The 24372-nt window shown below is 44.2% G+C and overlaps 2 protein-coding genes across 15 annotated transcripts in view; one reads left to right on the top strand and one right to left on the bottom strand.

Moving 5' to 3' along the window:
* The window catches only part of BTBD10 (BTB domain containing 10), a 77232-nt gene extending 71586 nt beyond the window's left edge, over nucleotides 1-5646 (top strand). For 4 of the 10 annotated variants that reach the window (XM_040258326.1, XM_040258328.1, XM_040258329.1 and 1 more), the window contains 3 exons: nucleotides 176-280; nucleotides 925-1035; nucleotides 4525-5631. In XM_040258326.1, the coding sequence (XP_040114260.1) occupies nucleotides 176-280; nucleotides 925-1035; nucleotides 4525-4835 (527 nt within the window). In that variant the 3' untranslated portion in view covers nucleotides 4836-5631. Of the gene's footprint in view, nucleotides 1-175; nucleotides 281-924; nucleotides 1036-4524 lie in introns of all 10 variants that reach the window. The other 6 variants (XM_040258332.1, XM_040258333.1, XM_040258334.1 and 3 more) reach the window with 4 other exon arrangements.
* Nucleotides 5647-6391: 745 nt separating this feature from the next.
* The window catches only part of ARNTL (aryl hydrocarbon receptor nuclear translocator like), a 108233-nt gene continuing 90252 nt past the window's right edge, over nucleotides 6392-24372 (bottom strand). For 4 of the 5 annotated variants that reach the window (XM_040258321.1, XM_040258324.1, XM_040258322.1 and 1 more), the window contains 9 exons: nucleotides 23295-23444; nucleotides 20638-20884; nucleotides 19196-19302; nucleotides 17705-17855; nucleotides 16837-16925; nucleotides 15243-15351; nucleotides 12187-12280; nucleotides 8017-8119; nucleotides 6392-7060 (listed from right to left, as the gene is read on the bottom strand). In XM_040258321.1, the coding sequence (XP_040114255.1) occupies nucleotides 6900-7060; nucleotides 8017-8119; nucleotides 12187-12280; nucleotides 15243-15351; nucleotides 16837-16925; nucleotides 17705-17855; nucleotides 19196-19302; nucleotides 20638-20884; nucleotides 23295-23444 (1211 nt within the window). In that variant the 3' untranslated portion in view covers nucleotides 6392-6899. The remainder of the gene's footprint in view (nucleotides 7061-8016; nucleotides 8120-12186; nucleotides 12281-15242; nucleotides 15352-16836; nucleotides 16926-17704; nucleotides 17856-19195; nucleotides 19303-20637; nucleotides 20885-23294; nucleotides 23445-24372) is intronic. The other variant, XM_040258325.1, reaches the window with a different exon arrangement.

The following is a 24372-nucleotide window of genomic DNA, read 5'->3' on the forward strand; positions in this document are numbered from 1 at the left end:
CTGAAATGTCAAAAAAGTCTTTATCTTAAAATATCAGTGATCTTAAAGATATAGTAATAATCACAACTTTTACCCCATGAATAGCTTCTGTGTACGTTTTTTCCTTTTATTGGCTCTTAAACCAGCATGTTTGGTTTGTGAGTGTGTTTTTCTTTTTTTGAAAAAACCTTTGCAGTTCACCTTTTAAGGGAGATAACTCCACCTGAAAGAGAGAAGGCGAGGAAGGTCCATCAGTCTAACTCCCTGAAGTGCCCAGCACATTTGGAAGACTCAACATGTTGTCAGTGGAGTGTCTGTCCTTTGCAAAACCAGTTTGCTCTAAACAGACTAACCTAGGCAGAACATGCTCGAATCTGCCATTTTTAACATCAGTATTAAATGGGGCTGTTCGCCTGAATGGAAGACAATTTGTGGGGAGGGTCTTTGCCTTTTGGGGGAATTATTAATAGTTGCTCAATCCATGAAATGTAAGATGTATCCATTTTGTACTTTCTGACAAAGCAGTTTTTTCCCCTCCAGATGAGGCCTTGTAGGCATCCTAGCAAAGTCTTTTACTTTGCCTGCTTGATAATGATGTGATACTGATACCTTTTTTTGATTCTCTTTATTTGAAGAAATTGGGGCAGACCCCATTCCAGTAAGTCTGTGTATGATATATCTTTCAGAAGGAGAGTCTTCCTATGGATTGGGTTACCTGATTGGTTATTAAAGCTTTTCTTGTTTCATCTTATGTAGACATTTGCTTCTATATTAACTGTACTGAATTGTCCTGTCATGTTGGCTAGTCATCCTTTGGCATCACTGCATCCATTATTTGGGCTTTTAGGGTTGTCAGGCCCCTTTGATGATCAAGATAAATAAGCTTGAGTCATCTCTAAGTACTTTGATTTTAATAAGAAAATATTTTTGTCTCTTTGTTTCCAGTTATTTATAGCACAAAATTATATAGATTTTTCAAGTACATTGAAAACAGAGATGTGGCCAAATCGGTTTTGAAGGAGAGGGGTCTTAAGAAGATTAGACTGGGAATAGAAGGTAAGACATTTTCACTTTTTAAAAAATTAATTATCTTTTGGAACCAGCAAGGTTTAAAAAGCTGGATCCCATTGAGATTATATTTTGAATATTTTGAGAAAATTTCAGACAAATGATTACTGAATGCTCATGCAGTAAACAAATAACAAAAGTCAGCTTTCTTTATCTGAGAAGAGAAATAGAAGGCTCTTAAAAATTAGTATTTATTCTATAAGATTCTCTACCAGTATAGAAATATGAATTTGTCTTTTCTGCCATCACTCTACTTAACGCATTTTTCACTAAGCCCGTGTAGTGTGTTTGGCACACGTGTGTATACTCCCGTAAGAGATGACAGGACTCTTTGCCTAATAGTAATTGTGATCTAGCCCAACAGAACTAAAATCTAGTACTTTTTTGAAAATTCATGTAAAAACTGGTGGTGGTGGTTTAGCCACTAATTTTCCAAGATTTTACCTAGAAAATCCTATGGTCAGAGGAGCCCGGCGGGCTACAGTCCATGGGTCACAAGACTCAGACACGACTTAGCAACTAAACTACCAGCACCACTCTTTTTACATGAATTTTCGAAAAGTATTAGATTTTAGTTCTGTTGGGCTGTGATCACAATTACTATATGTCTTTAAGGTGTCTTAAGGTATGATAATAGCTTATTTTCAAATTGAATTGAATGTCCATGTACTTCATCTTACTTAAATGCAAACTTTTTAGATTGCTTTTTACCTTGTGATTTAAATGAATTTTTATAGATGCTACCCTCAGATCCTTCTTTTATTTTAAAGTGCCCGTACTAAAAACAAAATATCTTCCTTGGCCTAGAGTAATGAGTAATGAGTTCTGGAGTCAGATTGCTTGTGTTCAAAGCCTATGATTTAATAGCTGTATGACCTTGGACAAGGCACTTTACTTTTTTTTGCCTTTGTTTTCTCATCTAAAATGAGAGTATTAATACATACTTTATAGGGTTACTGTGAGTGTAGAATGAGTTAATCCATGAAGAACACTTTAAATAGGGCCTAGCACATAGTACTTTCTGTGTTTGTGATGGTGATAACAAAGATTACGGTATTCAGATCTGTGATCAGATGAGTTGTTGGAGATGATGATGAGGGACTCCTGAGACATACAGGGAAGAATGACCAGAAATGAGGTCTTTGCAGGAAGGGGAGGGGAGGAAGTTTGGGATTTAAAAAGAGGGCACATTAGCTTCACCAGTATATGTCCTCTTCTGTCATTTTGCAAACAGTGAGTTTTAGCTGATTGGTTTCAAAGCTAAAGAGACTATAACTGGAGGGGGAATTACTTCAGCAGGCCCCTAGCAGGTATTTGAACTGATAACGAGTGGGTTGGAACTGTGTTTAAAAAAGCCTGATACAGTGTGCTAAGGAATATGGACCTTCCCCTTTAAGCATGAAGAAACCATTGGTAGTTCTAAAGCAAGGATGTAATATGATTATACTTGTGTTAAGAAAAAAAAAAAGTGGTGATTCAGTGTGGAGAAGAGATTGGAATACAATGCGATGGGAATTTAAAGACTTTCTAATAGTTCTGGAGCAATCAGGGACAAGGGAATAGAGAAAGGGAAACCATTCTGACCTCTAGAGCTGCCCTTCAGATGGTAATTGGAAGTATGAAATGAAGAAGACATTCTATAGAAGGTCTTTAGAAGGTGTTGCCCCTGCTTGCCCCTGTGCCTCCCTTACCTCAACCATACACCCACCCACCCACCCACACTCCACACATGGCTAAATATACTAGCTGCCAGTGATGCGTGCATAACAAACTCCTATGCAGGAATCCTTAATTGAACCCGACTACGTGAGGCCTGTGTAGGTTTTGTTTTGTTTTGTTTTTTTCTGATTTTAACTGTGGCCCATAGGCCAAATCCAACTCACTACCTGTTTTTTATAAATTAGGTTTTCTTGTAACATACTCATTAATTTATGCATTGTCTGTGGCTGATTTCATTTTATTATGGCATAGTTGAATAGGTGTGATAAAGACCATATGGCCCACACGCCTGAAGTATTTACTGTCTGGCCCTTTACAGAACATGTTTGCCAGTGCTTGGTTTAAACTAGCAATTCATGCTAGTAGGAAAGAGAAGGAACTTGTGATAGCATCTAAGGAAAGTGTATCTTTAGAGAAACTGCCATACTGGTAAATGACTGAAATGTTCCCAAGACTGGGATGGTTGTTACCAGTTGTTGCTCTTCAGTGACTATGATTGAAGAGAAGGAAGATGTATAATTACTGGGGAAAGCTGTGTCTACTGAAAAAAAGTGTTGCATAACTTGGAAGTTCAGAATTATGTTTTATTTAATGGCCTTACTGTCAATTGTAGCCTTGGATATAGCCTCTCAGATTACCCTGAGAAACTGTTCCAAGGAGGTAAGGGAGGAGCTGGGATATGTAGGAATTTTTGCTGGGACAAGAGAAAAAAAATGATCAAAAGATTACTGCTAATCACAAAAAGCAGACATCTCAAGTATTGATATTAGTGCTGCTCTACCTTTGGGGAAATGCAGGAGTCTGGGCTTGTTGAAATGATTCCTTTGATACACATCTTAACTATCTAGGGATATTTTTTCACCCTGAATTCCCCTCAGGGGCACTCTTGGGTGAGGGGTGGGCTGCAGGGCCAGATGACTTGATGGCCACAACATTTCTATTTACTGAAATGACAGGCAACTTTTTTTTTTTTTTTGGTCCATGCTACTTTGGAATTGCCAGTCTGAATGAACTTGATTGTTCAGAGTAGTTTAAATGATTTAGAGGTTAAATCATTTAACTGATATAGAGGTTAAACATACAAATGATATAGAGGTTAAAATATTGGCTTTGTTGACCTAGACACAGAAATACCTGGAATCAGTGAAGCTGGAGATCGCTACAGCTTCTCGCCACTTGAACAGTAACAAGGAAAGAAAAAACCCAAAATGATGTAAAGATTGAGATTTAGGTTTAAAGAAAGTAGAAGGCTTATATAGCAGTAAATTGCAGGCCCTGAGGCCAAATAATTGTGTGGGGAAGGGATCAAGGATATCAAGGTGCACAACCAGAGCCCATGATACACTGGATTTCTTCCCATTGTATTAGGGACCCAGCCCCACTATGCTCTCTGAAAGTTTTTCTGGTGGTTGGTGAGAGGTTCTGTGAATTATATCAGTAGGATTTCAGTTTCTTGCTGTTGAACTAATGACCAAAGAGAATATTGGTTTCCTTCTTTATTTTAATCTATGTTTTGTTCAAGAACTAGAGTAACCCTCTTTAGGTTAAATTGAATGAGGAATGTGGGGACGTGTGTGTGTGTGTGTGTGTGTGCGTGCGTGTGTGTGTGTGCGCGCGTGTGTGTGTGCGCGCGTGTGTGCGCGCGCGTGTGTGTGCGCGCGCGTGTGTGTGTGTGCGCGTGTGTGTGTGTGCGTGCGCACACATGTGCGCATAGGTGTGTGTATGCACATCCTGTTTTTAAAAACTTCTCTCCTTCAGGTTATCCTACCTACAAAGAAAAAGTAAAGAAAAGGCCTGGGGGCCGCCCTGAAGTGATTTACAACTATGTCCAAAGACCCTTTATTCGAATGTCTTGGGAGAAGGAAGAAGGAAAGAGCCGGCATGTAGACTTTCAGTGTGTGAAGAGTAAATCTATCACCAACCTTGCTGCCGCCGCTGCAGACATTCCCCAGGACCAGCTGGTAGTCATGCATCCGACTCCGCAAGTGGATGAGCTGGATATTCTACCCATCCATCCCCCTTCTGGCAACAATGACCTCGATCCTGATGCACAGAATCCAATGCTGTGATGGTGATATTTCTTGAAACCATAGCATGCTACTCTTCACAGTGATGCTGTACTCTCCTCATCCTGCACTGCAAGGCCACTCTCTTCATTGTGAGATGCACAGAATGATGTTTAGGATACTGCAGTGTAGGCTTTTTTTAAAGACCAAAGGTAGCTGAATGGTTTTTTAAATGAGTACAACTCTAGCATCTTGAGGTTCCAGTTATATAAATGTATTTGTTTACCAGTAGGTTTGTGAAATTGGTTCTTTGTATCGGGGGCAGTCCTTTTTCACACATCTAGATCTTTCCAGAAGTGGTGGAAATTGGCAGCTGGGGTACTTTGTCTAGATTGATATTCATCACACCCCAGATAAAATGTAGAACATTATATAGTTGCACTTTATAAATGGTGGTTAAGTGGAACTGTTCAAGCCATTTTTATAGTTGTGATGCACAATATAATTTAAATAAGTGCTTCTATCAAAGTATTCCGTCAGTAAAATGTGTATAGTTTGCTGCCCATGATGAGCAAAAAATGAGTATCACTGGGCTTATTTGAATGATGAGGATGAAATTCAACCATATCTTATCAGTTATCTCAGTGCCGTTTTCATCCTTTTCAAGTGTCACATGCAGGGAGTGTGAACATCAGAGGTGGGTTATTATCCGGTCTGCCTTACCCTTAATCTGTTCACAGATATTTATTTACTAATGATTTTTTTGAAAGTTATGGGATAAGAAAATGAAGTGTTTGCTCTTCATTTACTAAATGATTGTAAACTCGTTTTTCATCAAAATAAAATTCCATTGTTTTAATGTTTCTGATCTTTATAACCATCTTGACCAGATTTTCAATCTTGTATTTTGCAGATTTCCTGTTTTATTGGTGTCAGTATAATTAGAAACCAGGAAGTAGCTCAAGGAACTCGTTTGATACATGTGTGATGAGGCACTTATATTCTCCACTAACTATATAAAATATACTATAAATCCAAAACATCATTAGAGCTGAAAAGGGAATATTTTCTAGTGCAACCTGATACGAAGATAAAAATACTTTTACTAGGTTCTATAGTAACCTTAAGTTTCCGACCCAAATTCTGATACTAGTTCAGTGTTTTCTTCATTATACTGTGCTGTTCTGCCAAGCAAATTGTTTATGCATGTTTTTGCTTTCTTTTTTTTTTTTAATATTTTGTGACTCAGTTCAAGAAGAAATCAGAAGTATTTAGATGCTTTCAGTCTGGGGTCACTTAATGTCTGAAGCCATACAACTGGTAGTAGAGAGGAGTTGTATTAGAGAAGCTAGTTTGTTCTGTCAAATCTTGAGTTTGTAATTTCAGAGGACTTGAAATTTGTGTTTAAGCAGTAATATCTTTGTTCTCACAGAAACTAAAATTACAGTACAGCTAAACAAGTGACACAGGAAAATTATGTATGTCCTAGAATTTTTTATGAAGACCAGAAAGGCACTGTAAATGTTTTTGGTGTGGATCATCCATAAACACCCGCCATGGAAAATCAATGATCTAGCCCTATAGCATTTTTTCCTTAATTATGTGAAATGTGAACAAAATTTATAGAACAAGGGAAACATTTATTAAAAATATTTAACTAATACATTATACTTTAACCCATATTTATAGTAAAGGATTCTTACAAGGAAGAATAAACGGTTTTATGATACAATTAGTATAAGAAATATCCACATGGGGAACTTCTTTGTAGTGTAAAAACACCATACATCTGAAATGACCATTTGCATATAAAAGCTACCAATGATGCTTCTGTGCACAATGATTAAAAAATTCAACACAAACAGAATCCAAAATATACAATTAATGCAAGCTATCCACAGCTAGCCCAATAATCAATGATGAGGAAACACTGGAGCAGGCTTTAGTTCCACTTTTTCTGAAGTTACACATAGTTAAGATTGACTTGTATCAATGGCTCTGAGATGGCTTTTATGAAGACAGAACATAAAAGCTGTTCTCTCCTTATCCAGTAAGCTTCACAGACTGTATAACTCCATCAGTAATGCACTTTGATACTGTAGCTGTCGCCAAAGCAACATCTGGTGTTTACAGTGGCCACGGCAAGTCACTGAAGTCAACAGGGCCACCAAGTCCAGCATCTGCTTCCAAGAGGCTCATTATGACAGCCATTGCTGCTTCATCATTACTGGGACTACTTGAGCCTTGATCGTTGTCTATCATGTCTATGCCTATGTGAGGGTTTTCACCTGTGGGAGGAGATAAAGACTGGTGAGTGATCCTTCAGTAAGGGGTTAACTTTAGTAAGCAGTTCCTACGTACACTTCTAATAAGAAAGTTAACAGTAGGGCAAGAAAGCTGCTTTGCCATTTTTTTTTTTAATACTCGTGTTTTTCAACTGAAAGACCCAACTTTTTAAGAAGGAACTACTTAAATTCAATAAAAATTAAAAGTATGAGTTGACCTCATTTTAATATTCTGATATAACCAGTTATAAGGAGAGAATTATAGAAGGAAACCATGCAGGAGACCCCGGTTTGATTCCTGGGTCAGGAAGATCTGCTGCAGAAGGGATAGGCTGCCCACTCCAGTATTCCTGGGCTTCCCTTGTGATTGAGCGGGTAAAGAATCCGCCTGCAATGCAGGAGACCTGAGTTCAATCCCTGGGTTGGGAAGTGCCCAGGAGAAGGAAAAGGCTACCCACTCCAGTATTCTGGCCTAGAGAATTCCATGAACTGTAGAGTCCATGGGGCCGCAAAGAGTTGGACACAACTGAATGACTTTCACTTTCAGAGATTAGAGAGAAAAGATCTAGAAAAAGAGGTAGAGAAAAAGACGGGTCGAGTGGGAGAAGCAAACTCTTCACTGCTTAGTGACTTTCAATACCCTCTGAAATGCTTTTTGATCACCCTTTTAGGTTCTGTCTAAACCTCCATTAGCTCTGCCTCTGAAGAGATTATGTTCCACACATTGGGAGAAAGCCTGTGTCCAGGCTGCCGGAAACCTCTCTTGAATTCTAGAGATAGCCCCACCAGAACCCAACCATTAAACTTAACTTTGAAGTAAAGATTTAATAAATTTTAAACCTTTACTTTGTTCTTAACAAGTTTACCTAGAACTGATTTGTACATTCTGTTCTTAAAACTGACGTCATGCCAGATGTTTTTTGCAAGCTCACTGCAATAGAAATAATAATGCTACTTACCAAGAATAGAAGAACTATCAGAATATGGATAACCTGGGTTCTCCTGAGCCTGCCCTGGTAGTAGGCCACTGGAAGGAATGTCTGGAGTCCCTCCATTTAAAATCTACAAACAAAAGTGAAGTTTTCATGTCATCAACAGTTTCAATCGGTATTTTACGCAGTGTCACTAAGAAAATGAATTGTGTTGAAAAGAGGAAGGTGAGGAGAAAAAGCTTCAGGTGGCTTTGGTTTCTTATTGAATGGTTTCATACCAGAGACTGTTAGGAATGGTCACAGTAAGCAGAAAACCTCTCCCCCACACTAGTATTCTCTTTACTCGATTCAGCCCACACAAGCAATTTAAAGGCTGAATAAAATCCCTAGAGCACTCATTACCTTGGACTAAATCTCAATGAACTCAGGTGGGCAGGGCCCCTCCCCTGTTAGGGAGTAAGATTCTTTATAGCAACAGATGCTGCTGAGGAATCAGTAAGAAAGGGTTGTTATACTGGGAAGAGAGACAGCTCTGAGTAATCACAAACGAACAACAAAACATGAGAAGTAGATCATCATTAGTTGTCCCACAGGGGCCAACATTAGTAACCAGTGGTTTAAGCTCTGAGAGAGGCTACTGAGAAATACTAAATATTATTACCACTCCTCAGTAGAAGAACTCTGTCTTCCCTCAACTGTCTACCCCCTTCACCCTCCCATGACCGATTCTCACAGAAAAGCACCTCTGAGAGGTATCTGGATATGGGTGAGGAAACTGGTAGCAGCTAGATTTCAGGAGAGGCAGTGATTTCAGGCCTTGCCAGTAGATGGCATTACAACTTTATCTCTACAGTTCAACTTTCTGAAAAAGTGTTAAAAAAAAACTACACTCTAAAAATGATTAAGGACTCCAAAGAACTTTTGTTTATATAGGCTATATTTATCAGTATTACTATATCTGAAGTTAAAACCACTAAAAGTTACAATAAACTTATTACACATGAACATGAATAGCATTTTAATAAAAAAATGATTTTCCAAAATAAAAGAAGTATCATTTTATATATATATATATATACACACACATATATTTTGCAAGTTGAATGTCTAGCTTAACAGAATTTAACTGGATTCTCACTTGCTTCTCCATTCAGTCTGTTTAGGTATGCTGTCTGAGGTACACAGCTGAAGAAAATCTGACCTCTCATAAACAGGCAGTTGGAAAAAGGAGGCACTTTTAATGGCCTTTTCAAATAACCGAGGTATTCTTCTTTGATATTACATCAGAACTCAGCAGGTGGAGGTTTCTTAAAAGATAAGGCACAATGTGGAATCTGAAACCATATCAATGAAATTTTGGTACTCTGTAAAAATCCACTGGTGTATATTGGTATTTAGGATGGATCTTTTTTACCTTCACACGATTCTGAAATATATTGGCCATTTGGAAAATACTGGCTTACTGAGTTATGCAGATCTTCCAGATGTTGACACACTTCATTGTATAATGTTAAAACATCACCACTGTTAATATTACCTATGATCAGAAATATCTTAAGCTTTGGCAAGCAGTCGAGCTCAAAGCAGCAGACACAAGTTTTCCCCCAAATTCTAACTTTTGCTTGAAAGCTAAAATGTTCTCACTTGTCAGTTGTTTTTCCTTGAAGTTGCAGGTTCACTCATTTTCAAGAAAATGTACGCTAAATACCCAAGTCTGAAAAACCATAGTTTGCGATAGTAAAAATGGTGTCCTATGAAAAAAGTGATTGCTTCAGTTTAAAACTTACACCGTCGCACAAGCGCTTTTTCTTGATTCAACCATCATATTTTGTGTGCAGCATAAGTGCTTTAAGCACGTCTCATTCTGTAACTATTAAAAAGATTTACTCAAGGATTTTATAAAATTATTTTACTACTTTATTAAGAACATTCTTAAATGAAACTGGCTTTTAAATTTATTGTTTTTTTTATTGCGGGTATATGGTGGTGAAATATAGTGACTGTCAGTACAGTTTGGTGCCACAGGCTTAATTTCTTTTGCAAAAGCACCAGCAGTTTTATCCAACATTGCTTTTGCACTGTCAGTTCACATAACAGCACAATCAGAAAAAACTTTCAGCATTGTTAAGAAAATACTTTTGACCACACAGACCCCTGAAAAGATTCCCCCTTCCCTTACCCCCACCAGAAGACCATAGATGATGTTTAGGAAACTTTGGCTTTATCTGACCCTGCCTTGGTGCCTCTGGAGGTCCAGAATCCCCTGGAATCTGAGGCTCACTAACCTTACCCCTTTTAACTTGACCTTAATTAAAACAACTGGCAGGCCAAATGACTCATTTTTGGACCTGCCCAGTTTGAAAGTGATTGGGAAGTGTTGGAAGCCCAGGCCCATCTTTAGTCTCGTGGCTTTGGTATATAGTTAACGCTGTCTTTTAAAACTCTGTCTTGTTTAGATGCCCTTCTTATAAGTTCTGCTGCTGCTGACTCAGAATACATTCAGAATTTCTTCTCAGATCCACTTTTATAAGTCCAAAGAAAAAGAAACATTTTCTGTAAATGCCTCAAAAATACTTGGGCTCTGTGATGTACAGTATACTTTCAGATCTCTGGCAGTTGTTGGTATGAAAAGAATCAGAAGTCAAGACACCTGAGTTTAGTTTAGGGTCATACTTATTAAATTCTGGGCTAGTCATATTCCATTTGGTAGCCTGGATTTTGCCACCTATGAGGTTGTGAGGATAAAATGAGAGATTGTATATTGAAAGTTCTCTGAGTAATATTTAAGCACTGAAGTGATGACCTTCCCAAACAGAATAGTGGGATTCTTGGGTAATACCGGAAAGTCAAGTGCCTAAAAGTTGAATTGAGACTCAGAGAAGAGGATGCCACACTAAGATGGTGGATCCAGTATGGAAGAAGGACCTAGCAGTGTAACAAAACATGGCTAAGAGCTCAGCCGATGAGCAGTGGCGGGGGCTTGTGCCCAGGCCAGACTTCATCTGTGGATGCAATACTCAAGTTAGTACCAACCAGGCACTTCCACGTATATTCTCTCATAACAGGACTTCATGTGCAAAGATGCTGGCTGCCCTAGCCTATTATTAGCCTCATTATAGAGAAATCAAGGGCTTAAACAATTATACAAGGCCACACACCAGTACATGGCAAAGGCAGGCTTCAAACCCAGGTCTCTCTTCCAAATGTGCTCTTCCCCATTAATGGCTTTCAAACCTTTTTCCAAATAAAAATTTTTATGGAAGACTCACACATCATAAAACAGAAAGAAAGCTACCCTGGTAGAAGCAGGAGTCCTGACCTTATCTTTCTCATCAGCTGGCCCCCTTCCAAGCCCCACCCTACCTGGCAGCGCCACAGCTCCTGGTAACCTGAGCCTCTGAGAAGCCAAAGTTTTGAAAACCCATGCCCTGCTTTTGATACAGTTTGTGCCTTAGGAGTCCAATCTGGGTAAATTCTTTCTCTGTGTCTATGTTTTGGGAGATAGGGGAAGGAAGACTTTATGTCTCAAGATGCTGGCCTCTGGGTCATCCTAACCTATGTTAACATCAGACACTATAAATAGATTTATGATTTACAATTAACATTGGCCTAGGCTTGCAAACTCTCAGCTCCAAAAATGAAAACAGATTACTGGTTTCTGAGACTATTTATAATGTAGTCTTCTGGTCAGTTCTAACTACTTGTACTTAATGCTGTCCCATCAGAGAAAACCAGACAGATCCCTAAGTATTCTGCAGCTGCACAGGCATGACTTGCCTTCCAAAGCACCGCTGGCATCACTGTTTCCAGGGCCTGCACTAGACACTAATGATACTTTCTCCCTTGAAGACTCCTGGCAGAGAACTAGGTAATTTTACATAACCGTGAATCCTTCCTTCATGGGAGGTCTTGAATTCCTCCTTCCATGCAATGGACTAACAGCTCTCCAATCCTTCCAACGATCTCTTTCTGCCTGCCTCTGCTCACATGGGATAAACCCTCTAAGGATGTCAGCAAGCCTCCCTGGTCCACTGGTATGTTTTGTGCCTCACCTAACATAGATGCATTTACTTCAAGGGAGGAAAAAAGGGCCCTACTTGTTTCAGCAACCACAATTACATACTCCCAGTATTTCAGAACTTGGGCAAGAGCTCTCTACATGAAGAAGGGCCTTAGTCTAAGAGTCATCAGCCCTACCTTCTTGCCTCCTGGAGAAGAGGCATCAGGGGGAGGTGTACTTGTGATGTTCAATGGGCTGGAGCCACAGCTGGAAGGCGATGACCCTCTTATCCTGTCAGAGAAAAGAGGAGTTAGTTACATTGCCTTTCCTTTTTTTTCAGTGCAGTGTGTGTGTGTTGAGGGATGGGGGTGAGAAGATCTAGAATAGGGATTGGCAAGCCTTCAGTAAAGGATAGGAGAGTAATTATTGTAGGCTATATGGCCTGTCACAACTACTGAACTCTGCCACTCACTATAGCTGGAAAAAAAAAAAGCCAAGACCATATGCAAACGAATGGGTGTAGCTGTGTTCCAATAAAGCTTTATTTACAGGTGATAAGCTGGATTTATCCCATTGGCACCTGATCTAGAAAATCCTGGAGGCAAGCTTCTCACTGACAAACCCCTTGGATTAAGGTTTGGATTTCAGATTTGTGAATTTCAAGTAGGTGGCCAATTTCCTCACAGCCAGATCTCACAGTGGATTAGCAGAACTTTAGAAGTCCAACTTTTATCTCTGATAGATGGACTAGACTCCACAGCAAATGCTTTACCCTCTAACCCACAAACACTGCTTAGCTAGTGAATACTCAGGAGACGGAGGGTGCTGGGGCAGCTCAGCCACGCCTAGAAACTAGCCTTACAGTTGCAGTCGTCACCATCTAAGGAAACAGGTGATGAAAAACGGGTTCAAGCCCTTCTCAGCTAGCTTATTTCTCAGCATAGTAGGTTTACAGAGGGAAAGCCTTAGAACTATAAATCCACATAAACCCTTGTCAAGCTGAAGAACCTCAGTAAGGGAGACCTTGGCCTAGCACCACAGCTAGAGTCTGACCTGAATGGCAGTTGTGTGACTACCAGGCTCTTGGCACCTGCATGGATGGATGAATGCAGCTGCTGGGTGACCCTGGTCTCCACTGCTCAGGAGACTTTTGGCTCTTGGCTGAACTGCCTAGTTCTGTAATTTCTGAGTAAACAAGATCTCTCTCTCTCTCCCCCTGGACCATAAGCTCCTCAAAGGCAGGCTACAACTATACACCAGGGATTCTTCACGCACACAGATGACTACTAATTGCGTATTGAAAAAATTATTCAGTGTCTCCTACTTTTTCCCCACCTACATCTGTGGAACCACTATTGCCCCAGTTTCCCTATCTTAGAATTGCCTTTTCATCATTACTTACTTCATCTTCAATATCTAGTCCTTAAATTACTGACTTCTCTTTTGGACACAATTATCACTCTAGAGCGGGCCTCATTTTGAGTCGTTAAGCATGTTTACCTTCATCTCTTCCTATTCCAATCCAACTTTGAGGCTTATTAACATACATTGCTCAGGACTCTACAATGCACAGGGTCTTCACATTTTCTTCCAGTCTCAACTTCTCAGCATCATTTCTTAGAATTCTTAGCAATCTCCCATCACAACTCTGTGGTTCTTTCCTACAAAGAAGCTGCCCAGGCACGTGGCCTGCCATTTTTTTTTTTATCCTGAATATGCCACTCACATGCCCACTGGAGCGCATGGCTGTCTTTTCTAGAAGGAATACACAGTTCAGTTCAGTCGTGTCTGACTCTGCGACCCCATGAATCACAGCACGCCAGGCCTCCCTGTCCATCACCAACTCCGGGAGTTCACCCAAACTCATGTCCATCGAGTCGGTGATGCCATCCAGCCATCTCATCCTCTGTCCCCTTCTCCTCCTGCCCCCAATCCCTCCCAGCATCAGAGTCTTCCAATGAGTCAACTCTTCGCATGAGGCGGCCAAACACCTTCATCACAAAACTCAGCTAAAGCCAAGTTCAAACCCTTCCTCGTTTGCTTCTGCCCAAGGAATCTTCGTTTTTGCTTTTATCATGAAGAAAATAGAATTCGCAAAGATTCAAGGGCTGTTTTATACTATTCTTGGATGGTTTCAAGCAAAGCACTGGATATGCACACAGTGGCTGATCAGCACCACATTATCACTGCACACCACCCCACCCACCTCTCCTTCCTGAAACAGACTGAAGCAGCCACATCCGTCCTTCCTGAAGGGCTGGAACAGAACCGTGCTACCCACTGGGATAAGAGCCCCTCTGCGGCCAATTAGAAAACAAGGCCAGCTTCCAGTTCTCCTCAGAGGATCAATCCAGTGGCAGCAGGGATCCTCTGATTATGTCCCATCAAGTTTGCATTCCCAAGGACCTGGTTTCCACCCTCTCCGTGCTCTAAATTCAAATGGACTGATAATTACTGCTTCCCACTCAATGACTGCTCTTAAAGACTTAGATTTAATTAACAATTTTTGAGCACTCACCACATGTCAGTTTCTGTCGCTACATGACACCACATGTCAGTTTTAGGAACTTTTCTGAGTTCTCTCACAGTCCTAGAGCAATCTGGGGGAGACAGATAATTGCCTTCCTTTTATGGTTTAAATCAACAGAGTCCAAGAAGTTGAGTGACTCTCCTAAACAGAGGCCCAGGACTCAAACTCAGGTAAACTACTTGAGCTTCTCTTTCATATGGAAAAGAAGGCCCACCCACACAAGTTTCTATTAGGCGCTGATTAGCTTGGCCTCTATTACTAACCCTAGGCAGCTTTTTGACCGGAAGTGTCAGGCCCAGATCATGGCAGTTCAGGGCTCTGTTTCTGCAGCTCTGTGATGTTAGTGCTCATCTATCTGCTGGAAAGCTCCTTGGGTCGTACACAAAGTAATAAAAGTTGAGCCTCCCAGAGTTCCCTTTAGCTCTGACCTGTTTGGGTTTAGCCTTTTTAAAGGCACTACTACTTAATCCCGACACTACTGACATTTTGGACTGAAAAATTCTCTCTCAGGGGTCAGGGGTTGGGAGGGCTGTCCTGCGTCCTGTAGAATGTTTAGCAAGCACCATCCCTGTCCTCTCTCCCCTGGATGTTTAGCAGTAATCTCCCACTCAGCTGTGACAACCAAAAACAGTCTCCAGACATCAACAGATCATCCCCGGCAGGGGCGCAAAATGCCGCAGCGTGGAAAACACTGGTTTAAGGGAACAGTTAGGTGTTACTTGCCTGTGGATTTCCATGATTTCCTCAGCAATCATTCGACCTATTTTTCCTGCCCCAGCCCTGGTTCCCCCTGGAATCCCTGGAACAGTGGGGTGGGTCCTCTTCGGGCCACCTACAACAGAGGAATCTGAGAGTCGGAAAGGGGAAAACCGAGGGAGAAGACCCTATTTCGTGTTGAATTAAAACCAGTTCTTCCCATGATCCACTGAAGTTCAACCTTAGGGTTGTGCCTGAAGGACATTAGAGCCATGGCTTTTCAGGAAAGGGCATTCCAGCAGGGAAAAGCTCACGTTTCCTTCCAGGATCAGACATGTTGATATATAGCCTCTACTTACTCATGCACGCCACATACATTTACTGAACACCACTGTGCTGCAGGCCAGAGGCACAGAAATTAAGTCAGCATCCCTGCCCTCAAGGAGCTCACAGTCTAAGAGGGAGACACGTAAGACAGACAAGGGCTGGAGCACACTGTGATAACTCTGACAGGGCGGTACCAGGCATTCGGGGGGGCCAGGTGCAATTTCCTGGAAGAGATTAACTCTGAGCTGAGTCTTGAGAGGAGCACAAAAGAGGGTGGCAGAGAGGAAAGGAAGGGAAAGCATTCCGGGCACAGCCACCAGTGTACACAAGAGCACTGAGGAGGGCACAGCTTGGGAGACGACACCAAGAAACTCGGTGCGATGATGACGGAGTGAGCGAGTGATGAAACGGAGAAGCAGGTACTGGTCAGACCGGGAAGGGCCCTGGATGCCACCCTAACAGATCTGAGCCGTACCCACAGGGGATAACCAAAGGACTGACTCATATGGGGGTTACTGAGAAGTTCACAGGAGCAAACTGTAGTGGAGGACGGGGGCGCAGAGTGGAGAGCGTGAGACTAGGGCTGGGAAATTACCTGCAATAATCCAGGTAACAGATGGGGAAGGTGGTGATGGGGAGGTTTAAAGATAGAAGGGGCAGGATTTCGTGTTTCTATATAATGGGAGAGAGGTGGAGTCATGGCTTCTGGCTTAACTAACCAGGTTGGGGGTAGGGGGCTGCTGTTGTGCTGAAAACCGACGTGGACATGCTGAGTTATAGGTGCCTCCTTTGGGACTCCAGGAGGCAGCTGGAGGAACAGACCTGGAGGGACCGGATGTAGGAATCATCGATGAAGAGATGGGGACTGAAGCCATGCAAGCAGAGGCAGGCCCAGGAAGGAGTCAGGTGCCCGGGGTGGCGGCCTGGCACGGCTCACCGCGTGGTGCTGGCGACACCCCCCTCCCCCCTCAGGAGCCAGTGGCCGTGATGGAAGAGCCCTTCACATCACAGCTGCCGGGCAACACAGTGAGAGGAAGGCGCACACAGCCAGGAGCCGGCCATTTCATGGGCTTCCAGGGTCCAGGCAGCCTCAGGAAAGGCAAAACCAAGTTTCCAGCATTTCAAGCTCAACAGAGAAAGTGAGATGACAGCGTCCTTCGTGATCACTCCCGTGAGGCCCCCCCTTGTTCCACAGAATATGGTGGCCGGAGACCCCAAACATTGGGGGCAGGGGGTGGTGGCCACAAGCAGCTCCTCACGGGCAAGCCCCAGCGCCCCAGTGGCACATAGTTACCTTCTCCAGAGGGCAGCATGCTGTCCATGCTGTGGGGGGACGCTGTGAGCTGCGGGAAGCTGGGGTCCCCGCCTTCCAGGACGTTGGCTCTGTGAATATCCCAGCAACAAGGAAACATGAGTCAGGCCCGCCCAGAACTGTGCACCTTTCACCTTGGCCAAGGTGTCCGGTGTCCACTCTGGACCTGGACAGGCCAGAAAACGAAGTGTCTGAGCAGCTCAGTGCATCTCCTCGCTGTCAGAGGACACAGCAGACAGCGTCCGGGTCTCTGGCCTTCCTAGCGCACGCGGGGTGCGGTCCCGCGGGGGTGGTGATGCAGCAGCCACGGCCGCTGCCACGAGGCTCCTCTCCAGGCGGCCCCCAGGGCACCAACCGCAGCCCCTCAGTCAGCTCTACCTACGGGTCGGGGGTTGCACATCACCAGGAAGGAGATGCGGGGAGCAGGCGGCAGAGAGGGGCCTTCCCTTCCCTGCTCGCCCAGCAGCTGGCAGCCTTTGAGGCGGCATTCCGCAGCGGTGAGTGCTCAGGCCACCAGCCTGGGGGGCACAGATCCCCATCCCTCCTCCGCCAAGGCCCGTATGGGCTGGTGAGCCTTTGAACTCAAAGGCTGGCTGCTTTGTCGGGAAGGAAAGGCTGCTGTCTCCGAGAGCCTTTCCAGCAGCTGGGGGCCTGAGAGTTCTGAGTACTGAAACGTGTCCTTTGTTAGCTACCTTCTGGCTTCTGCCAGTGCCGAGGCTTCACAGGATATTAGCAAGATGACAGTAAAGGATGGGATACTGGCTGTTGCCTGTACCACCTTTCCCAGGTAAGGGGCCCAAGGCATTCCTCCTTGAAGCAAGGGAGCTTCTGAAATAGGAAAGACACTTACAAAACAACAGTGTTAGTGGAGACAATGTATTCTACTTCCTTGGTCCAAGGGTTCATGAAACTGAACCACCGACTCCGCAGTGTGATGAAAGAACCATCTTTGATTTTAAACTTGTAGCAATTAGTGGTAATCTTTTCTCTTGTCTGTAAAACTGAAAATATAAAAAAACCATGAACATTATTGTTTCCTCAGAACAACGCATTAAACTAACCAAATCCTAAATGCGCTCAGGCTTCAAGGCCATCCCCTCTTTAATAAGCCATGGGAGGTGGCACCTCAGAGAAGAGGGTGTTTCTGAGGGCCTGATTTCTGAGCCTTCCAATTTGGTTGTGAACCTGTCACTATTCTTCAGAGTGTATGAAATAAATGAAATAACAGTGCATTCTAGACATCTAGCTGGATTCATCTATGAAGTGAATGCCACACAAGAAGGCTCAGTCCACAGGGACCACGTAATCTCCCCATCACAAAGCCTGAGGACATCCGGATTCAGACACCATCTCACCCATGGAAACCTCATTCTTTCATGTAACAAACATATAGCAAGTATGCTTCACGTGCCAAGTACTGGAGATAAAAGAGGAGACAGGATATGACTTGCACCCTCAGGAGAGGAATGAGGGACAGCTACGCAGAGGAGATCAGAGCCTTCAGAGGTGAATACAAGTTTGCCAAAAGGAAGGAGGGAAGAACCCAGTGCTACCCGAGGAGTGGCAGGGCCTGGGGTGGGAGTGGGAACAGTGAGATGTCAGTGTGTCTGGAGGACAAGGCCTCTGCAGACAGGGATAGGGTGGGGAGGTGAAGTTGGGGAGGTGGCTCAGGGACAGGACATGGAGGGTCTTGAGCATCTGTCAAAGGTGACTGCGCAGGGGGTTTTGAGCACAGATGTGACTGTCAGGCTCAGTCTGTCAGAGCATAAGTGGGACAGCAATAGAAGATGGATTGGCGGGTCAGAGGCAAGTCCATCACAATTATCAGGTGGGTACCAGGGCTGCATCAGGGGCTTGGCAGAAAGAAGCCTCTTTGGAGATGCCTGGCTGAGATGAATGAACAGTTCTGACAGAGGAAAGAGTAAAGGAGGGAGTCAATGTTGGCTACTGTCTCAGGAGGCTATGTATGTGGCCACGCCATTAACCAAGAGGAAAATGCAGGAGGCGGTGCAGGGATTTGAAGGAAATTAGATCTGCTTGGGCCACACTAAATCTTTACATAGTGCAGGGAAACCCTCTGAACCAGAGATGCCTTCCAAAAATTGCTCCAGCCCGCGTAGAGATCTGCTAGGCAGTTGGGGTGGGCAGTTATCTGGAAGGGGCTAGATGGGGCCTAGGGGAAGGAGCAGCACCCTCTCCTCCCAGACATTCTGGCCTGCAGGTCCCTGGGCTGGCTCACTCCTACCTCACAGGGGCAGATTTCTCTGCAAGGGTCTATGGACATGTCTAGAGGAGGAGGACACTTGAAACTTCAGAACTGGTGTACAGCTCAGCAGCTTACCTTGCCTATGACATTCTGCGAGATGTCCTATGTCATCTTGGTGGAAATACTCATAACACGACGTGCCTAGAAGTTCTTGTGGTAAATATGCCAAAATAGCTGTTGCCCTAAGAGGGAAAAAAAAATTTTTTTTTTTTAAATAAAATAACATTCAGACAATTAACAGATCTCTGCAGTGGATGACTCCTGCTACAGCCAATGAAAACAAGGTCAAGGCTGGGTGGGTTCAGAGGGCTTATTACATGGGTTTTGTTCTTTCTCATGAAGCTGACTTTAATCGGGGTTATAAAAACAGAGAGAGAAAGCAAAGACTTTCAAAGGGGCTGTTAGCACAAGACATCAAATTTTAGGTTTAAAAGTAGTTAACTTTTAGATTAAAAAAAAGTGGTAGGACTCCAGGTCAAAGCTTCTCCAATTTACTGCCTGCTTTTTATCAGAGTGACCAGAAGCTCCAGTCGTGGGGCCCAAAGGGACCTTGAGAAGTGGCTGCCTCCTTTTCTAGTATTTAGTGACTGGCTATTCCCAGTAGCCAGAAAAATTGCTAGCCTGTGGATACTTGTAAGGAAGCAGCAGAGAGCAGTGGAAATTTGGGTTCTTAGCCCAGGTCCACGGCCAACGAGTTACGAATCTTGGAGGGGGCTGGTCTTCAGGCTGAGCCTCAGTTCAGCCATAAAGAATGAGACTGGACTAGATCAGTGTTGTCCAGCAGAACTTTCTGTGAAGACAGAAATGTTCCATTCAGGTACCATTAGCCACTGTTGCTGCTGTTTAGTCGCTAAGTTGTATCCAATCCTTTGAGACCCCATGGACTGCAGCCTACCAGGCTCCTCTGTCCATGGGACTTCTCAGGCAAGAATATTGGAGTGGGTTGCCATTCCCCTCTCCAGGGGATCTTCCTGACCCACGGACTGAACCTGCATCTCTTGCACTGGCAGGCAGATTCTTTATCGCTGAGCCACCAGGGAAGCCACATGTCACTACTGATACTTGAAATGTGGTTAGTGAGCTGGGGGAATTTAAATTCACATTTAACTTTAATTGATTAAATTAAATTGCCATCTGGGGTTACTATAGCCAATGACTACTGTATTGATAGCTCAAGACTAGATAATCTTTTCACAGTCCCACATCCCAGAATTCACATTACAGTAATTAACGGAACACTCCATAGATTCAGATAGCATGTTATGCCTATTATTTCTCTTTTAGCCATGGACATCAAGCCACCCCACACTTCACTGTCTCTACCTGCCCAAGAATGACACGGAGAAAATTTCTGTATTTATGATGATAACCCACTAGGTCTCATTTTTCAGCAGATCCACCCACACTTCCTCCTCTCTATCCTTAAGAAAGGCAGCCAATGGCCCAGTCTGCTCTGCTTTACTCAAGGTTGAAAATCTGCTGCCAAGACAGTCCAAGGGTAACGTGCAGACTCTTACCTCTGGTCTACAAAAACAAACTTCCCATCTATCGCGTGCCGGGAGACATATTCCATTGATTTCACCCTGATTTCCCCATTTGCCGGTTGTGGAACCATGTGAGAGTGCAGCCGTCCGATGGCGACAAGGCAGCTAAGATTACACCCTTCATTGTCTGGTTCGTTGTCTTCATCCAGCCCCATCTTTGTGGGCGGCCAGCTTTTCAAATAGCCTGTGCTGTGGATTGTGCAGAAGCTTTTTCGATCTGCTGGAAAGCAAAGTCCGATGTCAGTGGGGCTTTGGGGCCTGGAAGCACAGGCAGCCTATCGTGCGTTGAGATGTAGGGAGGGACTGAAAATATAAAAATCAAAGCCTACTGTCCAGAAGATAGCATCAAGTGAAAGAGAAAGACAGAAAGATCAGGCGTGATCCAGCATCATGTGTGTTTCGAAGCAATGATGACACCAAATGGGCATCACGAACACCAAGGAAGGAGCAGCACAATCTCCCTGGCAGAGGAAGGCTGCCCAGAAGAACTGTGTAGGAGGAGAGCTGGGAGGGATGAGCACTGGCTAAAGGACCAGAATGTGTAAAGGCTGAGAAGGTACAAAGACCCAGAGGGGCATCCTGTACAGCAAACAGCAGAGCGCTCCGTGCAGGTGAAGTGAAAAGGGAGGTGCTGGGGGTAAGTGCTGGGAAGGCAGGTTGGCAGCATACTGTTGGGGTCTTGGATCATTTGCTCACAAAGGTGTTAACCTTTTCCAGACTGGAAATGGAGTTTCCAAGGGCACTTACAGTGGGGAAACAGCACAATCACATCGTGATTTGGATGCTTTAGTGACGGGGGGTGGTGGGGGACTGGAAGACAGTAAAAGCCAGGAGGAGGATAGTAGTCAGCAAGAGATGCCGGGGACTCACGATGGCAGTGCTGTGGAGATAAGGGGGAGGCAGAAAGGACACAGGGGAATTTCTGAGCTGAACTTTTGGGATCTGGTCTGAGTATCAAATATTTGGGATGAAAAAAGAAAACACAGATGAGTCCAACTTTCTCGGATTGACTGGTTACAGGTACAGTTTGTTGACTCAGGGGAGAGAATACAGAGTGTGTCTTAGAGGAGGGGGAGAAAAGATTTCAGTGTGGGACACGTTAAGTGTGAAGCATCCGTGAATTTCAACGGTACACATTTTTTTTTTTTTTTGTCGGGGGTGGGGCCTGCCTTGTGTTGCAGCTCGCAGGATCTTAGTTCCCCAACCAGGGCTCAAACCTGTGCCGCCCTTGCCGTGGAGGACTGCCAGGAAAGTCCCAGTAGACACATTCTTATGGAATGTTTACCAAGCATCGGGTCTGTGCTAGTTACTGGGAAAGAGTGGAAAACAAGTCAGGCATGCCTCTGTGGAATTTACAGCCTAATGGGGGAGAGGTACTTTAAACAAATAATCACACAAATGACTACATAACTGCAATGGGAAGCAAGTGTTACAAAGAAAACCTACAGCGTGTGACATGCAGACAGGAGGCAGTCTGAGGGACTGAACGACAGACATTGAGGTCCACTCTGAAGGGGATTTGCAGAGAGCCAGCGAGGGGAGCCGATGGCAAGGGAGGCATTTCTTTCAGAGGTGACACCATGTGCTCAGATACTGAGTGAAAAGGGGTTGGAGGCATCAAACGGAGGTCTGCACAGCTCAAACCTATGGAGGAGTGTCAAGGGAGAGCGCTGCAGGGTCACATTAAAGATTTTAAACTCTTCTTCAAGAGCAATGGGAACCAATGAAGGGTTTGAAACAGGGGACTGATACAAAGATTTGCTTTTAGAAAGGTCACTCTGGCCATGGGAAGGGCTGGAAAGCGTGAGGAAGGTACTTCAACAGACTTATGAGACCCAGGACAGCCTCGATCGAGTAATGGCAGTAACAAACACACTTCTTCAGGGGTGATTCATAGCAGCAAGAACCCGAGGTCAGGGGGGAGGGAAATGAGGAGAAGGTGTCTCCCAGGGTCTCAGCACACACAGCTAGATGCAAGGGGCTGCCATAACATTCCAGAGGAAGCCTGGGTGGTTACTTCTATGCCTATCACCTATGAGATGCTCTTGAGATGTCCAAGCAGGTAGATTAAATAAGCAGTTAGTTTACAAATCTGGAGTTCAAAAGAGCAGTGTGGGCTAGAAGTATGAACCTGGAGATTACTGGCATATAAATGTCATTGAAAGCTACGTGGGTAGGTGACATTACCTATGGACTGTGTATGTATCTACTCCTCTTAAGAGGGCTGGAAAGGAACCAACAGAAAGAACTCAGAGGAGAATTCAGAGTGGGAAGGGGCAGCAAGGTGAGAAGACACACTTCACCTTGGAAGAGAAATAGCATGTCTGCTGCCCCTAGCCGCCGAGGGTAACTCTGGCGGGCGCTGGGGCCAAAGGGAACTGTGACTGAGAATACTCTTCCCCAACCACACGAAAACAAACAGAATTGAAACAGAGGAAGCCTTTCCATGAATCTGTCAGGGCTTCCCGCCTCCCCGCGGCTTCCCAACTGCCCTCACAGAAGCAGGGCCACAGAGGTCCTGGCTGCAAACCTGTGACCCGTCCGCTCTGAGCCCACACCCTACTGAGAGCCCCTCTGTGGAAAGGCCAGCCTCACCTGTGAAAGGATTTAATGAACTCTTAAGTAGTTACCTTTTTTCTTGGAGCAGGTGGAGGGGAAATCCTTATCTTCCACTTTTACTGAAGGCCTGTTACACTTCATCCTACAGAAGAAAGAACGCCGTGCTCCAGAACATAATCGAGATGGCCCAGGGGTTATATCTGTTTTAACTGGAAGTCCAGCTGCAAATCAATACACAAAACGTGATAAACTGAGGGTCGTGTTGTCTGTCAGGCAGGGGAGCATGCCCTTGAAGAAAGCCTTTTCTTTCCTGCCTCTCTGTTCTGTAACAGGGGCCTGACAGCAACACTCCTCCTCACAGGCTTGCACAGATGCTCTGTACATGGGGTGCTTTCGGCCTGCAGGGCTTCTAGAACATGCAGAATGCAGCTACTGACAGACAGACTAGGCGCTCCAGGGAACAGAGAAATATACACGGGACCCTCTTCTCAGTGGGAGCTGAGAGGGGGAAATGGAAGTTGACCGGAAGGACTGTGCTCATGCCACACATGGTGTATGACTGAAAAGTGCCAAATAAAGGGCAGAAACAATCGGTGTTTCCCAGAGGAGGCAGAAAGTGGGCCGGGACCTGGAGAGTGGGCAGGGTCTGGACACTGGAATGGAACGGAGGCAACAGGGTTGGCTCGAGTTCTCAAGCCTGGTTGGACACCAGAACCCCCAGATGCTGTATCGACCTGAAGATGCTTGAGCCCCACTCTAGACCTGTACCGCCCAGTGTGGGAGCCACTAGCTACATGCAGCTGCTGGGATCTTCAAACTGGAAGTGTGCTGAACATGTGAATATACCCAAGATTTCAAAGACATGGTGCAAAAAAAAATTCAGAAAGACTTCCTTTTGGATTGAGTGTTAAGTAAAAGATAGTATTAAAATTAGTTTTGCATTTATTTTTACTTTTTAAAATGCAGCTATCAGGAAATTTAAAATCATACATGTGGCTCGTATTTGTGGTTTGAATTCTAGTTTTGGACCAACTGAATTACAATCTCTGGAGAAAAGCCTGACTGTTATCCTGATAGAAACATGGGCTACTGAAACATGGGCTACTTGTCAGCACAGAAGCCGGGGATCTGAGCCTGCCCCGCCACCCC

This window comes from Oryx dammah, unplaced genomic scaffold (genome assembly GCF_014754425.2).
Source record: "Oryx dammah isolate SB20612 unplaced genomic scaffold, SCBI_Odam_1.1 HiC_scaffold_17, whole genome shotgun sequence".
Taxonomy (NCBI): Eukaryota; Metazoa; Chordata; class Mammalia; order Artiodactyla; family Bovidae; genus Oryx; species Oryx dammah.